This window comes from Mustelus asterias, chromosome 5 (assembly GCF_964213995.1).
Source record: "Mustelus asterias chromosome 5, sMusAst1.hap1.1, whole genome shotgun sequence".
Lineage (NCBI taxonomy): Eukaryota > Metazoa > Chordata > Chondrichthyes > Carcharhiniformes > Triakidae > Mustelus > Mustelus asterias.
This window is the reverse complement of record NC_135805.1, coordinates 46788245-46814730: the sequence shown is the minus strand read 5'-3', so window position 1 is coordinate 46814730 and position 26486 is coordinate 46788245. Positions and strand designations below refer to the sequence as shown.

Here is a 26486-nt window from a genome sequence, read left to right as displayed (position 1 = left end):
CCAAAGAGTTGAATTTTGGAGGTCAGGTGAGAGTGATTGCCCTTGACATCATGGTGTGTAATCAAGTGTGGCATCAAGGAGCCCGAGTCAATGAGAATGCTTCACTGGCTGGCGTCAACCTAACACAAAGAAGGTGGCAGTGATTATTGGAGGTCAATTGTCTCAGTCCAGGGCATCACTTCAGGAGTTCCTCAGGGAATGTCCAAAGGCATTCTTCGCTGTCTCGTCAAGGACCTTCCCCCATCATAAGGTCTGGGGATGTTTGTTGATGATAGCAGTGTTCAGTACCATTTGCGACGACTTGGAAACTGATGGGGACCATGCCTACATCCTGCAGAACTTGGAACAACATTCAGAATTGGGTTGATGAGTGGCAAACAATATTTGCTCCACACAAATGCCAGGCAATGACCATCTTTAACAAGAGAGAATCTAGCCATCTCTCTGAATGGTTAATAGCATTACCATCATTGACTCATGCACCATCAATATCCTGGATGTTACTCTTAGGCAGAAACTTATTTGGACCAGCGGAGCCCTACTGTGACTATGAGAGTAGGTCAGAGGCTGGGAATTCTGTGCCAAATGTCTTATTTGCTGACTTCACAATGCCTTCCACCATCTGCAAGGTACAAGTCGGGAGTGTGATGAAATCTGCAGTATTTTGCTTTTAGTCGTTTGATGAAATATCCCCACTTGCTGGGAGGTGTGCAGCTTTTGATTTGATTTATTATTGTCACGTGTATTAGTATACAGTGAAACGCATTGTTTCTTGCACGCTATGCAGACAAAGCACACCTTGCATAAAGGAAACGAGAGGGTGCAGAATATAGTGTTACAGTCATAGCTAGGGTGTAGACAAAGATCAACTTAATATGAGGTAGGTCTGTTCAAAGGTCTGATAGCAGCAGGGACGGAGCTGTTCTTGAGTTGGTTGGTACGTGACCGTAGACTTTTATATCTTTTTCCCGACAGAAGAAGGTGGAAGAGAGTGTGTCCAGGATGCGTGGGATCCTTGATTATGTTGGCTGTTTTTCTGGGGCAGTGGGAAGTGTTTGACGAATGGTTGACGAAGGAAGGGCCGTGGATGTTGTCTATATGGACTTTAGTAAAGCATTTGACAAAGTCCCTCATGGTAGGCTAGTGAAAAAGGTTGGATCCCATGGGATAAAGGGGGAGGTGGCTAGATGGGTGGAGAACTGGCTTGGTCATAGAAGACAGAGGGTGGTAGTGGAAGGGTCTTTTTCCGGCTGGAGGCCTGTGACTAGTGGTGTACCGCAGGGCTCTGTATTGGGACCTCTGCTGTTTGTGATTTATATAAATGATCTGGAAGAAGGAGTAACTGGGGTGATCAGTAAGTTTGCGGACGACACAAAACTGGCAGGACTTGCAGATAGTGAGGAACATTGTCAGAGGCTACAGAAGGATATAGATAGGCTGGAAATTTGGGCAAGGAAATGGCAGATGGAGTTCAATCCTGATAAATGCGAAGTGATGCATTTTGGTGGGAATAATGTAGGGAGGAGCTACACGATAAATGGAAGAACCATAAAGGGTGTAGAGACGCAGAGGGACCTGGGTGTGCAAGTCCACAGATCTTTGAAGGTGACGTCACAGGTGGAGAAGGTGGTGAAGAAGGCATATGGCATGCTTGCCTTTATAGGACGGGGCATAGAGTATAAAAGTTGGGGTCTGATGTTGCAGATGTATAGAACGTTGGTTCGGCCGCATTTGGAATACTGCGTCCAGTTCTGGTCACCACACTACCAGAAGGACGTGGAGGCTTTGGAGAGAGTACAGAGGAGGTTTACCAGGATGTTGCCTGGTATGGAGGGGCTTGGTTATGAGGAGAGATTGGGGAAACTGGGGTTGTTCTCCTTGGAAAGACGGAGGATGAGGGGAGACTTAATAGAGGTGTATAAAATTATGAAAGGCATAGATAGGGTGAACGGTGGGAAGCTTTTCCCCGGGTCGGTGGTGACGTTCACGAGGGGTCATAGGTTCAAGGTGAAGGGGGGGAGGTTTAACACAGATATCAGAAGGATATATTTCACACAGAGGGTCGTGGGGGCCTGGAATGTGTTGCCGGGCAAGGTGGTGGAGGCGGACACACTGGGAACGTTTAAGACTTATCTAGACAGCTATATGAACGGAGTGGGAATGGAGGGATACAAAAGAGTGGTCTAGTTTGGACCAGGGAGCGGCGCGGGCTAATTGTTCCTGGTTTCTCGTTTCAAGGCTTCATTCTATGATCATCTTGCTGGTGCCAGTACAGAGTGAGACTGCGGATAGTTGGGAACCTGTCTCGGGGGCAGGGAATTCATATGGTGTTCGTGGAAGTGGAAATGACTAGGGTTGGGAAGCATTTTCCGATCAGGGCCATTGTGATCTCCTGGACTCGTTTCGATCGCCTCAGGGGGTCGGAGAGGAATTTCCCAGATTTTTTTTCCCCATATTGGCCCTGGGGTTTTTCACTCTGGGTTTTCGCCTCTCCCTGGAGATCACATGGTCTGGAATGGGGGGGGTGGGGGTAAGTTAATAGGTTGTAATGAACAAAGCATCGTAGCTGTGAGGGACAGCTCGGTGGATAGGATATTGGTATGTAGATAGGCTGGAAAATTGGGCGGGGATCCTGGATTCAGGATTCAATCCTGGACCGGGGAGCGGCGCGGGCTTGGGGGGCCGAAGGGCCTGTTCCTGTGCTGTATTGTTCTTTGTTCTTTGTGTAGACAGAGTCAGTGGATGGGAGGCTTGTTTGCTCCAACCACACCCAAGAAGTTTGATATGCAGGACAAAGCAATCGTTGATTGGCACCCCATCCACTACCTTAAATATTTGCACCTCTCACTGTAAATGCTATAATGTGTTACATATACAAGATGTACTGCAGCATCTTGCTAAGTTGCTGCAACATTCTTAACCAGCAAACTCTACCACACAGAGGGTAGGCACATGGGAGCATCACCAACTACAAGTTCCCTTCTAAGTCTCACACCACCTTGACTTGGAAATATATCGCTATTCCTTCTTTGTCGCTGGGTCAAAACCTAGAACTCCTTTCCTAACAGCACTGTGGGTGTGCCTACATCACACAACTCAGCAATTCAAGATCACTTATCACTGTCTTTTCAAGGCACTTTTTTTTTAGCATGTGTGGTAATCTCCAAGGAAGATTCTGCAGTGGCTAAATGGAGTTCTCTGAGCCCTCTGCTGAATTTTCTCTGGGGCAATCTTCAGTGATGTGAATCAATGATTGTGGTGCACTCTAGCTGCAGTCCAGGCTCTCTTCAAGGCCCTAGTGCCAATTTTCTGCACAAAGGCCTTGTCCAGTGCAGAAACGGTTGAGGAGTGCCCAGTGTTGGCATGGCAGATTGAAGTTGAGTGGGTGGGCTTTGAAATCTGTGATGAGGAAGTGGTTTTTAATGACGCCATGTTGGTTCCATTTCTGCTGTTTTTCTTTGGCATGGTGGTCATAGCCTTACAGACTGGCGTGATTGGAGGCCAGCAACAAGGCATGTTAGGGATGGAAAATAAATGCTGGCCTTGCCAGCAATGCCCATATTCCATAAATGAATAAAACAAATTCATGCCATGTTACCAGTACTCTTAATTTTTCTTTGCCACATTGCCTTTTTTTCTCCCCCTCAAGCCACCTCTCCTGAAGGTAAGGAACAACATGGTCGAACCACGTTCTGTCCATTTCCAATCTCCATGCACACTTTCCAACTGGATAGTGATCAAAAGTACCATTACTTGACCCAAGGACTGAAGCTGGCCTGATATTCTTTTTTTCAAAGCATTGTGTACTAAAAATGTTTTGTCATGTTGTATTTTTGTCACGTTATGATGCAGTTAATGTTCCGAGGATCCACATTTGATGATGACTCTTGCATGGTTTTAGAAGCCTTTTGTTGTCTCCTATGCTCTACATTGTTTTGCGTCCTGGTTTTGTAATGAGGGAATATATCCATGTGCAGCAAGATCTATGCAGCTGAATGAGTAGGAACTTGGTGAAAAAAAAAATGAAAACTGTATCAAAGGTCGGTAATTTCTCTTTCTTGGAGAGAGACTCTGTTGGAGACTGCCATAGTATTATCAGACTAGGAAGAAGGAGGATCTTGCAAAGAAACAGATGCCTATTACTAAGACAGATGACAATTTTTACAATGACTGTCTGACACCTTCCAGCTGTGTGATCGATAACATCAATAGAAATCTGTTGGAAAGACATCAAGGCTGTTGCCATAGAAACAACAGAATTGGCATTCACCTTCCCTGAATGTGTTTATATTGGATATTTTAAAAAGTACATTTTGAGTGATAACATATAATGTATATTCTCTCATTTTATGAAATTGTGCTGCATCAGTTTCATAAACTGTTTGAATATACATTACATATCAATCTCCTGTGGTGTTAAACACACCAAGTCGAGACAATGTACAATATTCAGTTCAAACAAGGTTAAAGAACAATCCACCATCTTCTCTCTATTACTCCATCCCTTGCTCTCCCTCATTCTGTCCCTGCCTTTATCCCCACGTGTTCCATCCTGCGTACTCTCCTTTTCTCCCCTCTCATTTGCGTTGCCTCCCACCAGTGTCTCATTTTGTCTTTTTCTCTCGCTGCCTTTTCCCCAATTTTTTTTTTTTTTTGTTCAGGATATGTGATCTTCACTAACTGGACCAACATGTATTACCCACCCCTAATTGTCCTTGAACTGAGTAGTTTGTTCGGGCATTTAAGTCAACCACGTTGTAGGTCTGAAGTCACATTCGGACCAGACCAGGTAAGGGCAGACGATTTTCTTCCCTAAAGAACATTAGTGAGCCAGATTTTGACCACAATGGACAAGTGGTTTCATGGTCATCATTAGACTTTTATTGAATTCCAATTTCACCATCTGCTGTGGTGGGATTTGAACCTGGGTCCCCACAGCATGATCCTGGTCTCTAGTCCAATGGCAATACTGCTATGCCACTACTCCCCATTTTCTACCTGCCTGCCCTGCTGTATCTTTTTTTCTGCCATAGTATTATCAGACTGCTTTCAATCTGCCCCAGTCTCTGCCCCCTTTTCACTCATTTTCTGTGCCCTTCCCCGCTCTCTGTTCTTTCGATCCCTGCCTACTTGTTTCCTGCTACCAGCCACCCCCCTTCCACCTGTCTGCTCTCCCCGCCCCATTCTGTCTCCCTTGATTTTTCTTACCCTACCTCTCACTTCATTGTTTAATACTTAAAAACTATATAGAAGCTATCCCAGTTGTAAATGTAAGTTGTAAATTATCTGTTTTCTACACCTTTTTGCAGAGTGGGTGAAATTAATTTATTTAAATGGAACAACTTGATATTTTATTTTTAATTTTAACCTGACTTGAATTAAGGAGAAAAACAAATACATCTGAGCTTGGATTTACTTGTCTTTTTCTCAGTGTGAAGGTATTCTCAACACAATGGTGATGTTGGAGGAAAGTTAATCACAATTGTGTTATAGTGGAAACCTCTTTTCCTCAGTCTTAATTTATTTTTAAACTGGAGAATGAAAATGGCTATCAAAAATCATGCATTTAATTTCAGTGTTGTGCTTGTATTTGCAGAAGGCTAACTATTCTGGAACAAAATAGAAATTCTAATTATTATCTGTACAACTAGTTGATGGTAGACAAACTATTCCATATATGGGTTACCAGTGACCTAACAAGAAGGAAAATTAAATATCACATCAAAGATGAATGATGTTTGAAGAGTAGCTATATCTGACTTGTGGTAGACTGTAGTGCGTACCTCCTTTCCCAAAAACTTTCATTTCTCGCTAAAAGTAATGTTGAGAACTGTTGCCTCCTTTATTTCTGTTTAGCATATACTAAATTTAGGATTGGCATGACTTGTGGTAGGTATTAGTGAATGCTCAGTAAAGATTTTTTTTTCCTTTAAAATGTATTGCTGACTATGCATTGTATTAAATCTCATGTATTAAATTCGATACATAAATTAAGTATTGAACTCATGTATTAAGTTCGATACATAAAATAGCTACATTTTGATTACTCTTTGGCTTCTTCACATTTTCTTTGTCCCCAATAGTGCTCTTCCCTTCAATATATTACTAGAGCTGTGCAGAAGGGAATTGTTCTATTCTTAGTGAAATTTCTCAGAATAATGCTGCCTAGTGGCCCCTTGTTGGTGTTAAGATTTGTTTTCGGTTCTATTTGTATTTCCTGGTTTACAGCAAGAAGTTGTAATTTCATATAATTTGATTACTCACTAATTTATTTACATTTTCTGTGTTCCCACTGAAGTTTCCCCCTTTCTGGAGTGTGGTTCTATGGGTAGTAGTAATCTTCCAGTATCTCTAGTGCCATCAACATGTATTTAACTTGCTGACACTTTCTGTCAAGACTAGATGACTGTGGGCATGATGAGTGAACTCCATTATGTCCTTGCACAATGCTCATCCTCACATGGATTTCCAGCAGACGTTGCTGAACAACAATTGGGAGTACAGTTTGTGGCTGATCTAGGCCCTCCCTTTCATTCATGGTGTGTAGGCCCATTGTAGCAGGGATGTGGTGGCACAATGGTATGTCGCTTGACTAGTGGCCCAGAGACCCAGGGTAATGCTCTGCGGACCCGTGTTTGAATACCACCACGACAATTGGTTTAATTTAAAAACTCAAAATATCTGGATGACCATGAAACCATTGTCGAAAAAAAAATCCATCTTGTTCATTAATGTCCTTTAGGGAAGGAAACCTGTCATCCTTACCTGGTCTGGCCGACACATGCCTCCAGACCCATAACAATGTGACTGATTCTTAAATGCCCTTTGAAATGGTCTAGTAAGTGACTCAGTTGTATTCAACCGCTACAAATGGAATAAAAAGGAATGAAACCGGATGGACCACCCAACATTGATCTAGGCACTGGAAGCGACGGTGGCAAACCCAGCCCTGTTGATTCTGCAAAATCTTCTTTACTAACATCTGGGGGCTTGTGCAAAAATTGGGAGAGCTGTATCACCGACTAGTCAAGCAACAGTCTGACTTAGTCATACTCACAGAATAATACTTTACAGATAATGTAACAGTAGCCGCCGTGTATGCCATCTAGAAGAATCACTGCAGGAACTCACCAAGATTCCTTCAGCAGTACCTTCCAAACCTATGCTCTCTAGCATCTAGAAGGAAGATCAAGAGCAGCAGATACATACCACATCCAAGTCAATCACCATCCTGACTTGGAAATATATTGTCATTCCTTCACTTGACACTGGTTCAAAATCCTGAAACTCAATTTGATTTGACTTACTTTGTCTAATGTATTGGTATACAGTGAAAAGTATTGTTTCTTGTGCGCTATACAGATAAAACATACCATTCATAGAGTACATAGGGGAGAAGAAAAGGAGAGGGTGCAGAATGTAGCGTTGCAGTCATAGCATGGGTGTAGGGAACATCAACCTTATATAAGGTAGGTCCATTCAAAAGCCTGATGGCATTTGGGAAGAAGCTGTTCTTGAATCAGTTGGTACATGACCTCAGATTTTGTATCTTTTTCCTGACAGAAGGTGGTGGAAGAGCATTGTCAGGGGTGCTTGGGGTCCTTGATTATGTTGGCCACTTTTCCAAGGCAGCAGGAAGTGTAGACAGTCAATCGGTAGGAGGCTGGTTTGAGTGATGGACTGGACTTCATTCATGACCCTTTGTAGTTTCTTGCGGTCTTGGTCAGAGCAGGAGCCATACTAAACTGATACATCCAGAAAGGATGCTTTCTGTGGTGCATCTGGTAAAGTTGGTGAGAGTTGTAGCAGACATGCCAAATTTCCTTAGCCTCCTGAGAAAGTAGAGGCGTTGGTGGGCTTTCTTAATTATACTGTCAGTGTGGAGGGACCAGGACAGGTTGGTTGTGATCTGGACACTGGAAAATCTTGAAGTTCTTGACCATTTCCACTTCATCCCATTGATGTGGACAGGGCATGTCCTCCACTATGCTTCCTGAAGTCGATGACTATCTCCTTTGTTTTACTGACATTGAGGGAGAGATTATTGACATCCCACCAACTCCCACTCTAACAGCACTGTTCGGTGCACTTGGACTGCAGTGAATCAAGAAGGTAGCTACCACCACCACATTCGCAAGGGCAACTAGAGATGGGCAATAAATGCTGGTCTAGCCAGCGACACTCACCTACTATAAATGAATTTGAAAACAATACCCATAGTGCTGCCTCAGCTAAGATCAGCTAACTTGCCAGTCATTCGATCAACTAGCTGACTTTTCAGGGAGCTACCTTTTACATTTTACTAGAAGAGAAACCTAAATATACAGAAAATGTTTATCTTTTTTGAAGAGAAGTTACAGCAAAAGACCCGTTTTAAAGTTTTTATTGTAAATCTGTGCTTTGCAGGAGTACACTGTACGCATGGCTTCAATCGAACTGGATTCCTTATTTGTGCTTACTTGGTGGAGAAGATGGATTGGAGGTAATTGATTTTCATAATCTAGAATTTACTCTCGAGTGTATCAGTAGATTTCAGAAATGCTGATGGTGGCTCCTTGCAAGTGTGTTGGTGTTGAGATTTTTTTTTGGTGTTATTTATATTTCCTAGTTTACAATAATAGTTCTAATTTCACATATGATATTGTGGGTTAATAAAACAAGTGGGCAAACATTTTCTTGATTATGTTCATCCACTTAAAGGGGAAGTGTATTCTACTGATTTGTTGCATAATCCTAAATGTTATACAGGGAATTAAACCACATGTGTGGACTGAATATCGATGGTTTACTTGTGGATTATTTCTGAAACTGGCACTTTTTTGACTCCTAAAATTACTTGATGAATGCACATGCATACTCAATGAAAACTGCCTTTTGAACTGTCCACCTTCACGTGGAACATGCTGAAGCCTTCCTCCATGGTAAGTCTCCAGAATAAAGCCATTATATTGTCTCCAAACTAATCATTTTTCATTAAACAAAACACAAATTTATGAAATTCTTCATATGATACAAATGAAATAGTTGAGGCTTTGATGTTTATTCACAGATAAAACCACCATTGATTTGATTTTGATGAGTTATGTGCCTGGCATCATTGGGTATTCTGCAAATTTTTTTTTGTATGAGCAATTAGGATTATGTGGCAATTCAGTAAAAAATACTTTGTTTTGTATTTCTGTTGTTCGACATTTAGGAATGAATTCAAATAGTTCTGCAGTGTAAGGTAAAGTCACGATAGTCCCAGCTGACCATAGCCTGCTCTCCCCTTTGAGGGAGGAGAGCTGACTGGTGGTGATTTAACCTGTGGATCACCCCTCCTCAGGTGAGGGGCAAGGTTGAGAAGGTGGGCCTTCATGAATAACCTCAGCTGGTACGGGAATTGAACCCACGCTGCTGGTTCTGCATCACAACCCAGCCAAACAGCCAACTGACCTAACCGATTGACAATGGAGTGTGTTTTGTAACTGTGTTGTTAAGACTTGCACATGGGACTGATTTTGTAATCCCTTCCATGTAGAATAACACCAAATCTATCAAAAGACTGATGCAAGGCTAAAGCTTTCTATTCAAAAGCCAGATGCATTTAAGTTTTAAATTTTCATATGCTTGTATATAAATTAAAATATTTCACAGTAACTTAACTGCAGTGTTAATGTAAGCCTACTTGTGACACTAATAAATAAACTTTAAAAATCTACTAAAAAAAAAATATTGCCATGGTCTTTTTGTGAAGACCAACTAACTGCCTACACATGTTGCAACACGAAGTACTAGCTATACAAGCTACACAATAGACCTTTGGTGGTTTAAGAAGTCTGCAATTGAGCACAAGAGAATTGATTGCAGCTAGTTTCAGGTATCTTACCTGGAGATTGAAGTTCTTCAATGAAGAATGGCATTACCTTACCACAGTTTTGCTTTAACTTGACCTGTTGCGAATTATTGATTTAAGAACTGCCTGGATTAAATTGTTGCTGATATTGTTTTGTTTTTAAGATTTTGAAACCTGATTCCAATTCGACTTATTTTACAATCCACTTTCTCTCGTGAGATCTGTGACTGTTGTACTTTTGTATTATCTAGCATTGAAGCAGCAGTTGCTACTTTTGCTCAAGCAAGACCCCCTGGCATTTATAAAGGGGAATACCTGCAGGACCTTTTCAGTCGCTATGGTGAGGTAGAAGATGCTCCTCCCCCACCAGAAAGACCAGATTGGTGTTATGAGGATGATGACGGAAATGTTGATGATGATGGATGTAGGATCAGTAAAGATTCAGAACCTGGCTCTTCAGGCTCCAGCCCATGCAAAAGGAGAAAAGAACGAATTAAGTTGGTAAGTACTTGAGTTGCAATGATATCGGATTCTAGGGAAGAATATCAAAGCCAGTCAAAATTAATTTAATCTATAAATGCTGCCACAACATACTATTTCATGTGCATCATAATTTGCATTCACAATTTGTTAGAAATATTAGATATGTTGTAAATGGAGCAATTAGCTTAAAGTTTGATGAGCGAGTGAAATTAGAATGGAAGAAAACATGGAATAATTAAAGACCCTTTTAGCTCATCAAATTATTTAATTTTCATCGATTTGTAGTTTGGGCTGTTACATGTAATAAAAACATTTGGTTGCTTGAGTAGTCAGATCTTTTCTAACATTGATTTACCACAGTTGTTTAATTTTCTTAAAAGGGAGCAGTTTTTCTGGAGGGTATGCAAGTTAAAGGTGTAACGCAATTGACAATCCAATCCAAGTTAGGAGAGATCCAAAGGAAATGTCAGCAGTATTGTAGATGGGAAAGGTGAGTAACTTCCTTTTGTGAGCTAATTACATATTGTCGACTAAAAACAGAAAATACTGAGTAGGTCTAGCATCATCTGTGGAAAGAGTTACCCAGTTCTGAAATAAGGTCACAGACCTGAAATTTTAGTTGTTTCTCTTTCCACAAATGCTGTCAGACTTGCTGAGTATTTCCAGCAATTTTTTGTTTTGGTTTAGATCTTCAGCATTTGCAGAGTTTTGCTTTTGTATTTCATATTGTTAGAAACCTTTCATGAAGGAGTTCCCCTGGTGTCATGAACTTGGCTCTGACTGCACTCTTCCAAGGAACCAACACCCTCACTGATATTCAAAATGTAAGGATTGGATAGACAGTTGGTACTTACAGTTGACAAGGCACCGGGACCAAATGAGATTGATCCAAGAATATTGAAGGAAATGAGAGTAAAAATTGCAAGAGCACAGGCCATAATCTTTCAATCTTCTCTAGACTCATGGGAGCTGCCAGAGGACTGGAGAATTGCAAGCATTATGTCCTTGTTCAAAAAACATTGCAAGGATAAACCCAACAATTACAGACCAGTCAGTTTAACCTCAGTGGTGGAGAAGCTTTTCTTATTTTGGCTGGTGCAGGAAAAGTGAGCTGGATGGTTTCTTTCTTATAGAATCATAGAAACCCTACAGTGCAGAAGGAGGCCATTCGGCCCATCGAGTCTGCACCGACCACAATCCCACCCAGGCCCTACCCCCACATATTTTACCCGCTAATCTACGCATCCCAGGACTCTAAGGGGCAATTTTTTTAACCTGGCCAATCAACCTAACCCGCACATCTTCTTCACGGTAACTTTTCTACTGTTCTATGGTTATCAATTTTGAACTACTCTAGTGACAGAGTTTATTCTCTGTCACCATGGCCTGGATAGCATCTACCTTCTTGGTAGATGGATGCAAAGTATTCATTTAATACCCCAGCCATGCCCCCAACCTCCATGTGTAAATTTCTCTTTTTGTCTCTAATCGGCCCTATTCTTATTACTTTAAAAAAAAATATATGCGTAGAGATTCCACAGTATTGCTGCCAGTCTTTTTTCATAATTCCTCATCACTTCTTTAATGTGCTTTTTCACCTTCCCTCTGAACCTTCTTTATTCCTCTTGGTTCTCAATTGTATTTTCCATACTGACACCTGTCATAAGCATACTATTTCTTCTTCTTAATTTCTGCAATGCTCTCAACCAATACCATCAGCCCACCTCCATCCCTTTCTTTCCTATCTTTTCTGAACACCTTGTATCCAGGAATATTTAACACCCAATCCTGACCTTCCTTGAGCCAGGTCTCTGTAATCGCCACATCATCATTTTTCCACAGGGCAATATGTGCCTGTAACTCGCCAATCTTATCTCCTGTATTCTGTCCATTCACATACATGCACAGAAATGTTGATTGAGACTTCATTTCTCCCTTACTCCGACTCTACTTAACTTCCTGTTCTCTATTCTGGTGCTCCCAGTATTCTATGCATCTTGGTATTCTTCCCTAATATTCTCTCTTGGCCTCCACAGCACAAGCAAAATGTACCAGAAGGAAATCAGTCCTGTCTGTTCAGGCATAACCTGTCCGGCTTGTACAGGTGCCATCTTTCCCAGTCGCAGTGTCCCAGGAATCTAAAGTCTGCCCTCCTGCACCATCTTTCCAGCCACACACACATCTGTCTATCCTCCAATTTCTGTACTCAGTTGCACATGGCACAGGGAGTAATCCAGGGATTATTATGTTTGAGGTCCTGCTCGCTAATCTTCCACCTGACTCCTTAAATTCTGATTGCAGGACCACAATCCCTTTCCTTCCAAAGTAATTGGTACCAATGTGGATCTGACCTCTGGCTGTTCACCTTCCCACAGAAGGATGTCCTGCAGCTGCTCTGTGACATCCTTGACCCTGGCAGTAGGGAGGCAACATATCATCCTGCTGAGATAAAGGCAAAATACTGTGGATGCTGGAATCTGAAACAAAAACAGAAAATGCTAGTTCTGACAAAGGGTCATCCAGACTCTACGTTGGCTCTATACTCTCTCCACAGATGCTGTCAGACCTGCTGAGTTTCTCCAACACTTTCTGTTTTTATATCATCCTGCTTCTTTTTGTGTGCTGGATGACCTGTTTTCCCCTCCCAATGCTGCAACTATAGTTAAGAAAGCCCATCAATGCCTCTACTTTCTCAGAAGACTAAGGAAATTTGGCATGTCAGCTACGATTCTCACCAACTTTTACAGCTGCATCACAGAAAGCATTCTTTCTGGTTGTATCACAGCTTGGTATGGCTCCTGCTGTGCCCAAGACCATAAGAAACTACAGAAGGTCGTGAATGTAGCCCAATCCATCACGCACACCAGCCTCCCATCCATTGACTCTGTCTACATTTCCCGCTGCCTCGCCAAAACAGCCAGCATAATTAAAGACCCCACACACCGTGGACATTCTCTTTTCCACCTTCTTCCATCGGGAAAAATATACAAAAGCCTGAGGTCACGTACCAACCGACTTAACAACAGCTTCTTCCCTGTTGCCAGATTTTTGAATGGACCTACCTCGCATTAAGTTGCTCATTCTCTACACCCTAGCTATGACTGTAACACTACATTCTGCACCCTCTCCTTTCCTTCTCTATGTACAGTATGCTTTGTCTGTATAACATGCAAGAAACGATACTTTTCACTGTATACTAATACATATGACAAATCAAATCAAAAGATGAGGTGTGAATGGCTGTTTTGGTTTGGTCTTGTTTCTTTCTTTATTCAGTCATGTTATTTTGGGCGGCTGCTGCGCAGTCATTCACACCTCATCTGGACAAATTTTCTGTTTCTTTACTGTGCCCATTCCCACTACCTTTGGCTTTTTGTTGCATTTTTTATCGGCAACAAAAATGTTGCCATTTAATCTCCTGCCTTCTACTATATCATAGACCTTCCCTATTGATCTTCCAAGCTCTCTCCTCTTTACTCAAAACCTATTACATTTCTAACTACCCTCCGTTCGAGTAGGGTCATCTGTTGCAGTCAGACCTGTTGAGTATTTTCAGCATTTTTCTGGTTTCATTTCAGATTTATTTCAACTTTCAGTTTTGCTTTTGTATGGTAACTATCAAGTTTATCTAATTACTATGCTTGGTAAGATTTTTATTCCACTTTGTGTCTGATCAACTTTAAAGGGAAAACAGTCATAGAGGGGTATGCTCTTTGTAACTTGTTGCCTAGCTGATTAGTTTGGCACCCTCTATTCTCTCATTAAGAATAAATAATTGAAATGGTGGCAAATTTGAATTTGTGCTCCTTTTTTGGTCTGCAACATATCTGTGACACCCTGAAGACGACCTTTAAAAAGGAATGGTAGGGTTCTGAGTGTCGCTACTTCAACCCATGCTTCCCCAGATCAAATTGGAAGATGCATATTTTGTGTATTTTCTGTGACTGCGCAGTAATAGAATTTCTATTAATTCAGGGCAGGATTTCCTGGAGCCCAACCTGTTTCCATGGACAAACAAAACATTAAATTTCTTGAACAAAAGCCATATAAAGTCAGCTGGAAGGCAGATGGGGCACGGTGAGTATTTGTTTACTTTGAGACTTTGGAAAATGATTCTGATTTAAAATGGTAACATATTGTTCCTGTATGGTTGTAAATTCTATCTCATTGTAACAATCGTCAGGAACAATTGAATGAAGGACCATACCTTGAATGTCCAATAATTTAACTAAATAAAAATATCTTGTGTACAATTCATGTCATATTATAAATTTATTTACAGCATGAAATTTCTTTTGGTTCAATTTGACTAACATTACATATAGATAAGTAGGAAAAGCTAGCAATTAGAATTTGGTAACCAAATTCAAACCAACTTATCTTGGACCAAAAAATGACTCAAAGTAGCCACTCAAAATGCTCAGGTGTTCTTTGCTGCTCTTTTCTCAGCTAGCTGGCTATGTACATTTAAAAATCTAATTTAACAAAAATTCTGTAAAAATTTTCAAAGAACTGTGTATAGGTTGAAATTGTTGAGGGAAAGTGTTTTGAGTGCAGGGGCAATAGTGGGCAGAAGGAGCTACTGCTAGTAAGCTGAGTGGGAGACAAGGGGCAGTGTATTTTTTTACATATTTGGTTGAGATGTGGGCCTTGCTGGCTAGATGAGCATTTATTTCTCATCCCTGATTGCCCTTGAGAAGATGGGGGTGAGCAGCTGACATGTGCTGTGCAGTCTATGCGGCGTAGGTACACCCACGTGCTGTTAGGAAGACAGTGAAGAAACAGCAATATAGTTCCAAGTCAGGATGTTGTGTCTTTTGAGGGGAACTTATAGATTGTGGTGTTGTTCTTGGTGGTAGAAGTTGGAGTTTGGGTGATGATGTTGGAGGAACCTTGGTGAGTTGCTGCGATTATCTTGTGTATAGAACACATTGCTGTCACTGTATGTTGGTGGTGGATGGAGTGAATGTTTAAGGAGGTGGATGGTGTGCCAATCAAGCAGGTTATTTTGTCCAAGATGGTGGTGAGCTTCTTGAAAGCTGTTGTTGCACTCATCCAGGCAACTGGAGAGGATTCCATCACATTCCTGACGTGCCTTGTAGACGGTGAATAGACATTGGGAGTCAGGAGGTGAGCTACTCTCTCCAGAATTCCCAACACAACACAAGAAATAGGAGCAGAAGTAGGCCACCCGACATTTCAAGCCTGCCCCACCATCAATACGGTCATGGCTGATCTATGCTGGCCTCGACTCTCTTTCTGTGCCATTTCCCCATGGCCCTATATTCTTCGATCTGTTAAATATTTATCCACCTCCACTTTAAATATTTATAATGATCCAGCCTCCATCATCCTTTGGGGCAGAGAATTCCAGAGATTCTCCACCCTCAGAGGAAATTTCTACGCACCTCAGTTTTAAATGACCGGCCCTTTAGCTGGTAGCTATGTCCCCTTGTTCGAGACTCCCACTCATGAAAACATCTCACCATCTCATCTGTCAAGCCCCCTCCAAATCTAGGATGTTTGAATAAGATCACTCTTCCAAATTAGCCTGATGAACCTCCTTTGGACTATCTCCAACTATATTCTTTTTCAGGTAAGGGGACCAAAACTGTATGCTGTATTCCAAGTGAGGTCTCACCAACACTTTGTACAATTGCAAGAAAGCCTCCATATTTTTAAACTCCAATCCTTTTGCAATAAAGGCCAAAATATCTTTTGCCTACTTGTTAGATGGATCTGACTGCTAGCTTCCCAGCCCCCGACTTGCTCTTGTAGCAACAGTATTTATCATGTAGATAAATACTGCTGTAAATAATAACTAAATGAACTAAATCATGTTCTGTAGAGGATCACTTAGATCTGAAACTTTAAACTTTGTTTCTCCCCACAGATGCTTCCAGACCAGCTGAGTTTATCCAGCATTTTCTGTTTTTATTTCAGATTTCCAGCATCCGCAGTATTTTGCTTTTATTTATCCCAATTAGTCCAGTTCAGTTTCCAGTCAATGATAACCTCCAAGATGTTGAAAGTGAGGGATTCAGTGATGGTAAAGAATGGAGTGGCCAGAGGAAATGGTTAGATCCCCTCTTAGAATTCCTGCAGTGCAGAAGGAAGCCATTTAGCCCATCGAGCCTGCACCAACAACAATCCAACCCAGGTACTATACCCTTAACCCCACGTATTTACCCTGCTAGTCCCCTTGACCCAAAGGGGTAATTTAGCATGGCCAATCAATCCAACGTGCACATCTTTGAAAGGAAACCGGAGTACCTGGAGGAAATCCACGTAGACCTGGGGAGAATGTATAAACTTGAGACCAGAATTGAACCTAGGTTCCTGGTGCTGTGAGGCAGCAGTGCTAACTACTAGCCACTATGCCATCTCTTGTGGAAGTTGTCATTGCCTGATGCTGTTGTGGCACAAATGTTATTTGCCACTTAACCTGCCCAAGCCTGAATGTTGTCCAGGTCTTGCTGCACTTGGACAAGGACTGCTCCAGTATTTGCTGAACATTGTGCAATCATCAATGAACATCCCTACTTTTGACCCAATGATAGGAGTGGGGCGGGAGGGGGGGGGGGGGGGGGGGGGGCGGCGGGGGTCATTGATGAAGCAGCTGAAAATGGTTGGGCCAAGAATGCTCTCATAAGGAACTCCTTCAGTGATATCCTGGAACTGAGATTATTGACCTCCAACCTTTGTGCTTGGTATGACTCCATCCAGTGAAGGATTTTCTCCCTGATTCCCATTGACATCAATTTTGCTAAAGCCTCTTAATGCCACACACGAATAAACACTGCCTTGATGTCAAGGACAATCACGCTTACCTCATCTTTGGTGCTCTTTTGTGCATGTTTGGATAAGGCTTTAATGAGGTCAGTAGCTGTGACCCTGACAAAACTCAAACTTGGCATATTGAGCAGCTTATTGGTGTGTAATTACTGCTTGATAGCATGTTCCATAACACCCTCCACTACTTGCTGATGATCAAGAGCAGTCTGTTGGGATGGATTTGTCCTGCTTTTGTGCATAATACATACTTGAGTAATTTTACACATTGCTTAAGTAGCGGCTAATTGTTGTAATTGTATTGGACCAGCTTGGCTAGTGGGGGTTGGGGGAATGTGGGTGGGGGGTGAATGGGGATGGGAGGTTTGGTTAGTTTGGAGGAGAGGTCTTCAGTAGTATTGCTGGAACGTTGTCAGGCCATTGTCTTTGCAGTATCCAGTGCCTTCAGCCTTTTGTTGATATCATGTGCAGTGAATCAAATTGGCTGCAGACTGGCATCTGTGATGCAGGGGACCTCTGAGGAGGCTGAATTTGATGATCCACAAAGTACTTCTGCCTGAAGGTGGTTGCAAATGCTTCAGCTTCGTCTTTTGAGCTGGCGTGTTGGACTTGTTATGGTTCAGGTCAGAAACTCCAAGGTGTTTTATGGAGCCCGCTTGCATCATAAGTTTTGCATCTTGAATTTGGCTCGGATAAGCATGATATGTTTCACTTCAGGTATGATTCAAATGACCCACTAGGGAGCTTTTATCAAAGGAAGTTCAATTAAAAATATAGTTAACATGTATGGAAAAAGTAAAATCTCATAACACCAGGTTAAAGTCCAACAGGATTATTTGGAATCACGAGCTTTCAGAGTGCTGCTCCTTCATCAGGTCCACTCACTTGATGAAGGAGTAGCGCTCCGAAAGCTCATGATTCCAGATAAACCTGTTGGACTTTAACCTGGTGTTCTGAGACTTCTTACTGTGCCCACCCTAGTCCAACACCGGCACCTCCACATCATGTATGGAAAGAAAATTAGCAATAACTTTTATCAATTACAAACAAAACAACCACAATAATGTATAACCCTTAACAAATATATCTAAGATGTTCCAATCAAACTAAAACCATCCATAGACAAAACTCTTTAAACAGGTTCAACACAGCAAAGACAAGCTCACGTGATAATGGAATTGAGTCCTTTGGTTGGAGAATTGAAAACTCTTAGTCTTGTAAGTTCTAGTAGTGCTCATGACACACTCAGAACAGCTTCCCAGAACCCGAGATAGACTCTAGTCAAGCCACCAACAGCAGATTTTTTAATCCAGGAAGGCAAGACCTTGTTTTCAGATAACCAGCAGAATTTCCAAATAAAAGAGGGAGAGAGAGAGAAGCACTTCCTTTCAGCTTGCTGTCCCTTCTAAAACTAACCTGCAGCTCAGAACTGAAAATTGAAGTGTCACTTGACCTGCCAACTGGTTTTCCTTCTAACAATGCAGGGTCGAAAAACCAATTGGGGCGAGGCCCCAGTTTAAACCACTTAAGAAGCAATAAAAGGAATCTGGTAGACAGGTCAGCAGCAATGAGAAACCATGAAGTTGTGAGAGATTCAGAGATAATGATTTAAGAAGAACCTTTTTTAAAGGTACACAAACGTTATAGGCTCAGCCATCATTGGGAAAGGGGACATTTGTGGAGTCGCCTCCTGTCCTTCGATGTTTAATTGTCCATCACTCATCACAATTGGATGTGGCTGGACTGCAGAGTTTAGATCTGATCTGTTAGTTGTGGCATCACTTAGCACTGTCTATCGCATGCTGCTTTTGCTATTTGGCATGCAAGTAGTCGTACAGTGTAGAAAAGGCCCTTCAGCCCATCGAGTCTGCACTGACAATAACTGTAACTAATGCTGCATTAATCCCATTTTCCAGCACTTGGCCTGTATCCCTGAATTTGATATTTCAAGCACTTATCCAAAATTCTTTTTCAAGATTGTAAGGTTTCCAGACTCCACTACCTTCTTAGGCAGTGCATTCCAGATTCTCACCATCCTCTGAGTGAAAATATTTTTTCTCAAATCCCTTCTGAATTGCTTGCCCCTCACTCTAAAACTGTCCCCCCCTGTGATTGACCCCTCAATAAAGGGGAACAGCTGCTTTCTATTCTCCCCGTTCATACCGCTCATAATCTTATTCACCTCAATCATGTCCCCCTCAGCCTTCTCTGCTCTAAAGAAAACAACGCAAGTCTATCCAGTCTCTCCTTATAGCTCAGATGCTCCACCCCAGGCAGCATCCGGCTGAATCTCCTTTGTACCCCCTCTGGTGCAAGTAGTCCTGTGTTGTAGCTTTACCGGCTCATTTTTAAATATGCCTGATGCTGACCCAGTATGCTTTTCTGTGCTCTTCATCAAAATAGGGTTTATCCTGCTACTTGATGGTAATGGTCGTGTGGGGAATATAGAGGTATACAGCATGGAAACAGGCCCTTCGGCCCATCTTGTCCATGCCGCCCTTTTTTTTTAAAACCCCAAAGCTAGTCCCAATTGCCCGCATTAGGCCCATATCCCTCTATACCTATCTTACCCATCTAATTGACTAAATGCTTTTTAAAAGACAAAATTGTACCCACCTCTACCACTACCTCTGGCAGCTTGTTCCAGACACACACCACCCTGTGTGTGAAAGAATTGCCCCTCTGGACACTTTTATATCTCTCCCCTCTCACCTTAAACCTATGCCCTAGACTCCCCTACCTTTGGGAAAAGATATTGATTATCAGCTGATCTATGCCTCTCATTATTTTATAGACGTCTATAAGATCACCCCTCAACTTTCTATGTTCTATGGCTGAACTAATTAGGTTGCCACAGAGAAAAAAGTCCCAGTCTATCCAGCCTCTCCGTATAACTCAAACCATCAAGTCCCAGTAGCATCCTAATAAATCTTTTCTGCATTCTTTCTAGTTTAATAATATCCTTTCTATAATAGGGTGACCAGAACTGTATGTCAGGCCATGAGGTTACAGTTGATGCTGGAATACATTTCTGTTGCTGCAGATGTCCCACAGAGGCTCATGGATGCTACCCAGTTTTGAGTTGCTACTTGGCGGCACGGTAGCACAGTGGTTAGCACTGCTGCTTCACAGCTCCAGGGACCTGGGTTCGATTCCCGCCTTGGGTCACTGTTTGTGTGGAGTTTGCACATTCTCCTCGTGTCTGCGTGGGTTTCCTCCGGGTGCTCCGGTTTCCTCCCACAGTCCAAAGATGTGCGGGTTAGGTTGATTGGCCATGATAAAATTGCCCCTTAGTGACCTGAGATGTGTAGGTTAGAGGGATTAGCGGGTAAATATGTAGGGATAAGGGGGTAGGGCCGGGGTGGGATTGTGGTCAGTGCAGACTCGATGGGCCAAATGGCCTCTTTCTGCACTGTAGGGCTTCTATGATTCTGTTCAAAATCTATCCCATTTAGCATGGTGGTAGTATCACACAACATTATCAAGGGTATCCTCAATGTGAAAATTTTCTTTGTGAATGAAACTTGTTAATTTTTTTAGTGCTAGATAGATTATTCATTTATAATTATCATTATGACATTTTAAAAACTCACTCTTAAATGTGGCAACCTAATTAGTTCAGCCATTTTTGGTGCTTAACTAGTGGGCAAGTACCCCAAGTTCCCACTATTACAATTATTTCAATAGATTTCCAAAGAGCCTGGTATCTTTGGCAGCAACGTCTGGATTAAGACCATAAGACCATAAGACCATAAGACATAGGAGCGGAAGTAAGGCCATTCGGCCCATCGAGTCCACTCCACCATTCAATCATGGTTGATTTCAACTCCATTTACCCGCTCTCTCCCCATAGCCCTTAATTCCTCGAGAAATCAAGAATTTATCAATTTCTGTCTTGAAGACGCTCAACGTCTCGGCCTCCACAGCCCTCTGTGGCAATGAATTCCACAGACCCACCACTCTCTGGCTGAAGAAATTTCTCCTCATCTCTGTTCTAAAGTGACTCCCTTTTATTCTAAGGCTGTGCCCCCGCGTCCTAGTCTCCCCTGTTAATGGAAACAACTTCCCTACGTCCATCCTATCTAAGCCGTTCATTATCTTGTAAGTTTCTATCAGATCTCCCCTCAACCTCCTAAACTCCAATGAATATAATCCCACGATCCTCAGACGTTCATCGTATGTCAGGCCTACCATTCCTGGGATCATCCGTGTGAATCTCCGCTGGACCCGCTCCAGTGCCAGTATGTCCTTCCTGAGGTGTGGGGCCCAAAATTGCTCACAGTACTCCAAATGGGGCCTAACCAGTGCTTTATAAAGCCTCAGAAGTACATCCCTGCTTTTGTATTCCAAGCCTCTTGAGATAAATGACAACATTACATTTGCTTTCTTAATTACGGACTCAACCTGCAAGTTTACCTTTAGAGAATCCTGGACTAGGACTCCCAAGTCCCTTTGCACTTTAGCATTATGAATTTTGTCACCGTTTAGAAAATAGTCCATGCCTCTATTCTTTTTTCCAAAGTGTACGACCTCGCACTTGCCCACGTTGAATTTCATCAGCCACTTCTTGGACCACTCTCCTAAACTGTCTAAATCTTTCTGCAGCCTCCCCACCTCCTCAATACTACCTGCCCCTCCACCTATCTTTGTATCATCGGCAAACTTGGCCAGAATGCTCCCAGTCCCGTCATCTAGATCGTTAATATTTCCGGGTTTAATTGCGCATGTGCAGGTGCCAGAAGCTTTCAGATTTGCCCTGTAATAAAGGCAAGGGCAAATAACTTTGCTGTTAGAATTGCAACAAAATTTGGGTATATATGGCATGTTGTGAGGGGCCTGGGGGAGATGCTCTTTTGAGAGTTGGTGCAGACTCGATGGGCTGAACAGCTTCCTTCTGCACTGTAGGGTTCTATGGATTTATGAACCTGGACTTTATACCTAGCAGAAAGGGAGGATTTCAAAGTAGGATATCTCCCTCCTATGAGGTACTTTGCTACTGCCATGAGATTGCCAATTGCTAACCTATCATTCTGGGATTAGTTTTCTTTTGAATTTTTTTCTGGTGGAGCCTTGAATGGCAACCATGTGGATGTTGCTGAGCCTTATTGTTGTGTATCTGTTGGAATTTCTGAGGGAATCTGGGTATGCTACTCTCCATCCTCTTTGACCATTTCCAGTGAGTAGAACTTTGGTAGAGCCAGGTTCTGCTCCACCTCTATTCCTTTCTTTAACTGTGCATGTCTTGTATGCTAAGGATCATATTTGGCCAATCGTAAATAAGTTGGCTGTGTTTGGCGGTGGATGTGGGGAGCAGATAAACTGTTTGTTAAATGGTGAAGAGATGGGGCTGGGGGTTAATTCTATTTGCTCTACTAAAGTGGAGGAGGCCAAGCCAATTTGGACAAGTCTCATCTTCCTGAAGCTATTAATGCCAATTACACATGTGGTTGTGTTAGAATAAACAGTATTTCTAATATATTGAAGGTGGGCAGAGGTAATGTTTTTGCCCTTGTTTGTTCGTCTGTTTGTCTGTTCATCTATAAACAATACATCTCAAAATTAATGAATTTATTTCAACAAAACTTGGTACATAAGGTATGGCCCAAGGAGGAACTGATACATTGATGATGAAGATGTGGACCTGTATCAGTATCATGGATGTTGGGAGGTAGAACAAATTGATTTTTAATAATGTTGATTGTTTTAGAATGTTGTGGATTGTCTCCGGTGCTGTCGTGGAGTTTATCACAACTAGAATCATACAGTGCAGAAGGAGGTCATTCGGCCCATCGAGTCTGCACTGACCACAATCCCACCCAGGCCCTATCCCCATAACCCCATGCATTTACCCTAGCTAGTTTCCTTGACACTAAGAGCCAATTTATAATGGCCAATCCACCTAACCCACACATCTTTTGACTGTGGGAGGAAACTGGAGCACCCGGAGGAAACCCACGCAGACACGGGGAGAATGTGCAAACTCTGCACGGACAGTGACCTGTCAAAATGGACATGGATTTGCTTGAAACCTCCTCAGTGAGATGGAAGCTCTTAATAAAAAGATTGGATTTAGTGCATGCAGGTATGAGACCACATTTAATCATTTGTTAGAATTTGGGATGTTTATCTTATTGGCAGCCTGAGGGACAGAAGTGGAAGGCTGTGCCATTAACTTTTGCTGTTAGAATTCAAGAGGATAGATTTCTTTGGATAGATTCGTTGAAACTATATGATAACTTTCAGTTCAAATACTATGAATTCATAGGCTGTCTTTCACTTGCATTACCAAAGAGCTACTTGGAGGGCAGGAAAACTCAACAACCTGATATGTTACACATATTGGTATTTTCCTTAAATAAAAAACACAGTCTACCCTGAACTGTATTATTTGTTTTGGTTGTCACAGTTTATTTATTAGTTAATTAGCATTTAATTCTTGACAATTTTACATTTTGTGAGCGTGTGTAAGGCAATGTGGGGAGGCAGTAGCATAGTGGTATTGTTGCTGGATTAGCGATCCAGGGTACTGCTCTGGGGACCCAGATTCAAATCCCACCACAACAGATAGTGAAATTTAAATTCAATAAAAATCTGGAATGATGACCATGAAACCATTGCTAATTGTTGTAAAAATCCATCTGGTTCACTAATTCCCTTTACGAGAGATTAAATGTGCCATCCTTACTTGATCTGGCTTACATGTGACTCCAGATCTGCAGCAGTGCGGTTGACTCTTAAAATGCCCTCTGAAATGTACTCAGTTCAAGGGCAATTACAGATGAACAATAAATGTTGGAGCACATCCTATGAATAAATAGGAAAAAAAGTACCGTGAATGCACATTGTTTTTTAGGATTTAGAAATATTTTGCCTTTTAAACCTGCTCCGCCATTCAATATAATCACAGCCAATCCTCTTTCTCTCCTGCGCTCTCCCCATAACCTTGATGCCTTTAGTATCTAGAGTCTAACTATTTCCTTCTTAAATATATTCATTCAGTGAATTGGCCTCCACAGCCTTTTGTGATAGAGAATTCCACAAGTTTACCACCTTCTAAATGAAGAGGTTTCCCCTCACCTCAGTCCTAAGTGGCTTACCCTGTATCTTGAGACTGTGAGCCCTTGTTCTAGACCCCTCGGTGAAAGGCGAAACAAATTTGACAGATGTCTTATAGTTTGGAGCCCGTTTAATTTTAATGTCTCTCTTACAATCCAAATTTTGATCATATGCCCATTAAATATAAGGGTATATAATATACAGTGATGTTATGTCCAGTTAAATTTGTATCAAGTCTAAATCACTTCTGCAGGAATGTGGCTCAAATACAATGTACAGTAGTGTATTTTAGCGAGTAAGGATCATGGATTAATTTGCTAAATGGGTAGAAGGGAAATGATTGTCGTTGTTTTGAAAAGTATTAATGGCCTCATTTCTCCAAGCTCCTAAAGGCTAGGTGACGGTGTATTACAGTTCATTCAGGGACTCTATAAGTTGTGCTGGCAACATGCACTTTTACATCTGTGTTGTAGCCTGGAGCTATGGATAGTGATGGTAGAGGCTCTAATTTCTTTCCATCGTATGGTTGATCAGGAATCTCTCCCACCAACCACTGGTGCGTGTTGGAAGGATTTGTTGGTTGATTTGCCTGTTTAGCCATGTTATGAATGCACCTTCTTTGGCCATCTAGTCTGGAGTGGAACATGAACGTGGAGAGGAGACATTGATGCTACCCACTGCGCCACAAGACCTCTTTAGTTGGCTAGATAAAAAGCCTTGTATATTCATATGACATAATTTATTTCTCTGTGCATATTGCTTTAACTGTTCCCTTCAGTAAATTTAAATGGATTATCATGAAGCTTCGTTACTTGTAAAATAGCAAGGAGGTCTGACATTTCTCCTTGCTGAATAAATAGTTTAAAAGAAACTTGTCTCCAAGTTCTAAACATTTGGGAGACTACTTGCTTAAACCTGATTAACTAACTGACTGAAGAGTGTGCCAGCTTGACATGGTTGGTGGTACTTGCATCTGAGTCAAAAGGTTATCGGTTCAACACCTGCTACAGATTTGAACACGTAACTGCTTACACTTCAGATGTGCTGTTTTTCATATGATGCTTCCAACTGGGTCCCCTACCGCCTGCTTAGCTGGAAATCAGAGATCCCATGGTAGTACTTGAAGATGAGCAGAGAGTTCTTTGTGTCTTGGCCAAAATTTCTCTTCCTAGCAAAACCAGTAAAACAAATGTTCTGGTCAGCCATTCATTTTGCTCTCTTTACAACTGCTATGCACAGGTTGGCTGTTACTTATTTAACAATGGGTGTGCTTTGAAAGTCAGTAAAGCTCTTTGGAAGATTCTGCGAATCTGATAACGCACTATATACACGCAAGATCTTTCTGTCATGAAACTCAGTAGATGAAAGCCGTAACAGATGTCTGCATTAATGAGATAGAAAATAGAACTTTCTATGAAGAGGAACAAATGCTACTTATGATGCATTAGCTCAGAGCTATTATGCTGATGACTAATGTATTTATAAGAATAAATGAGTAATAAATGAATGTAAACTTAACAGTTATTGTCCAAATGTATATCCCCAGAATAGAAAATACAAAGAATGAGGGGGTTATAATTGCTAAATGAAATTTGAGGAATTTGATAAATGTGTGGGCTCCACTGTCTGTGATTAAGGCATGGCAGGTAAATATTTGTGCCGCCTGTCTTTTGTCACTTGGTAGGAATTATTTTTCTAGAAAATTGTTTTAATTGCATGGGCTAAAAATATATAGATATGAAATATGTTGAATAGGGCAGTAGCTGCATGGTGCCATGTAGTAGTCGGTTCAGTTCCTCACTCTAAGTTACTAATTTCAGCCCTGAAATACAGGAAGAAAATTTTGAGGGAGAATTTTTGCTAATTGCTGTTGTGCACCTTCTGTCAGTCAACTGATGAATAGGAGCAGAACTAATTCTGCGACTAAGACCATACAACTAAGAGTGTGTGGCCTAAGGAGGACTTGGGGGGGGGGGGGGGGGGGGCGTGGTGTGTGGAAGAGAAAAACTCAAGTGTTCAATACAGTCACACACTATCTTTTTTTAAAATATGTGCACTGTTTCCAGATACCCATACTTTAGAAGAAACATTTTGTTGCCATATTTAGGATGCAGATCATCAGGGTGGGGTGGAAGTTTAGGATTGAACCCTACAGGATATTCCATTTTAATTCAAAATGTGGAAGGTCTGACAGTAAATAAGGATACGTAACTGTAGGCTTCTGCAAAGTGATATCTGGCATATCGTATTTTAAAATATATCTGTGAGCATCAATATGATGGGTGGAAATATTAAGAACTGAACAGAATGCACCAGTCGA

At 41.8% G+C, this 26486-nt stretch overlaps 1 protein-coding gene across 1 annotated transcript in view; it reads left to right on the top strand.

Moving 5' to 3' along the window:
• The window catches only part of rngtt (RNA guanylyltransferase and 5'-phosphatase), a 377232-nt gene that overhangs the window by 55877 nt on the left and 294869 nt on the right, over window positions 1–26486 (top strand). Inside the window, exons 5-8 of the mRNA XM_078212481.1 lie at window positions 8407–8482; window positions 10087–10336; window positions 10699–10808; window positions 14294–14395. Coding sequence (XP_078068607.1) covers window positions 8407–8482; window positions 10087–10336; window positions 10699–10808; window positions 14294–14395 — 538 coding nt within the window. The remainder of the gene's footprint in view (window positions 1–8406; window positions 8483–10086; window positions 10337–10698; window positions 10809–14293; window positions 14396–26486) is intronic.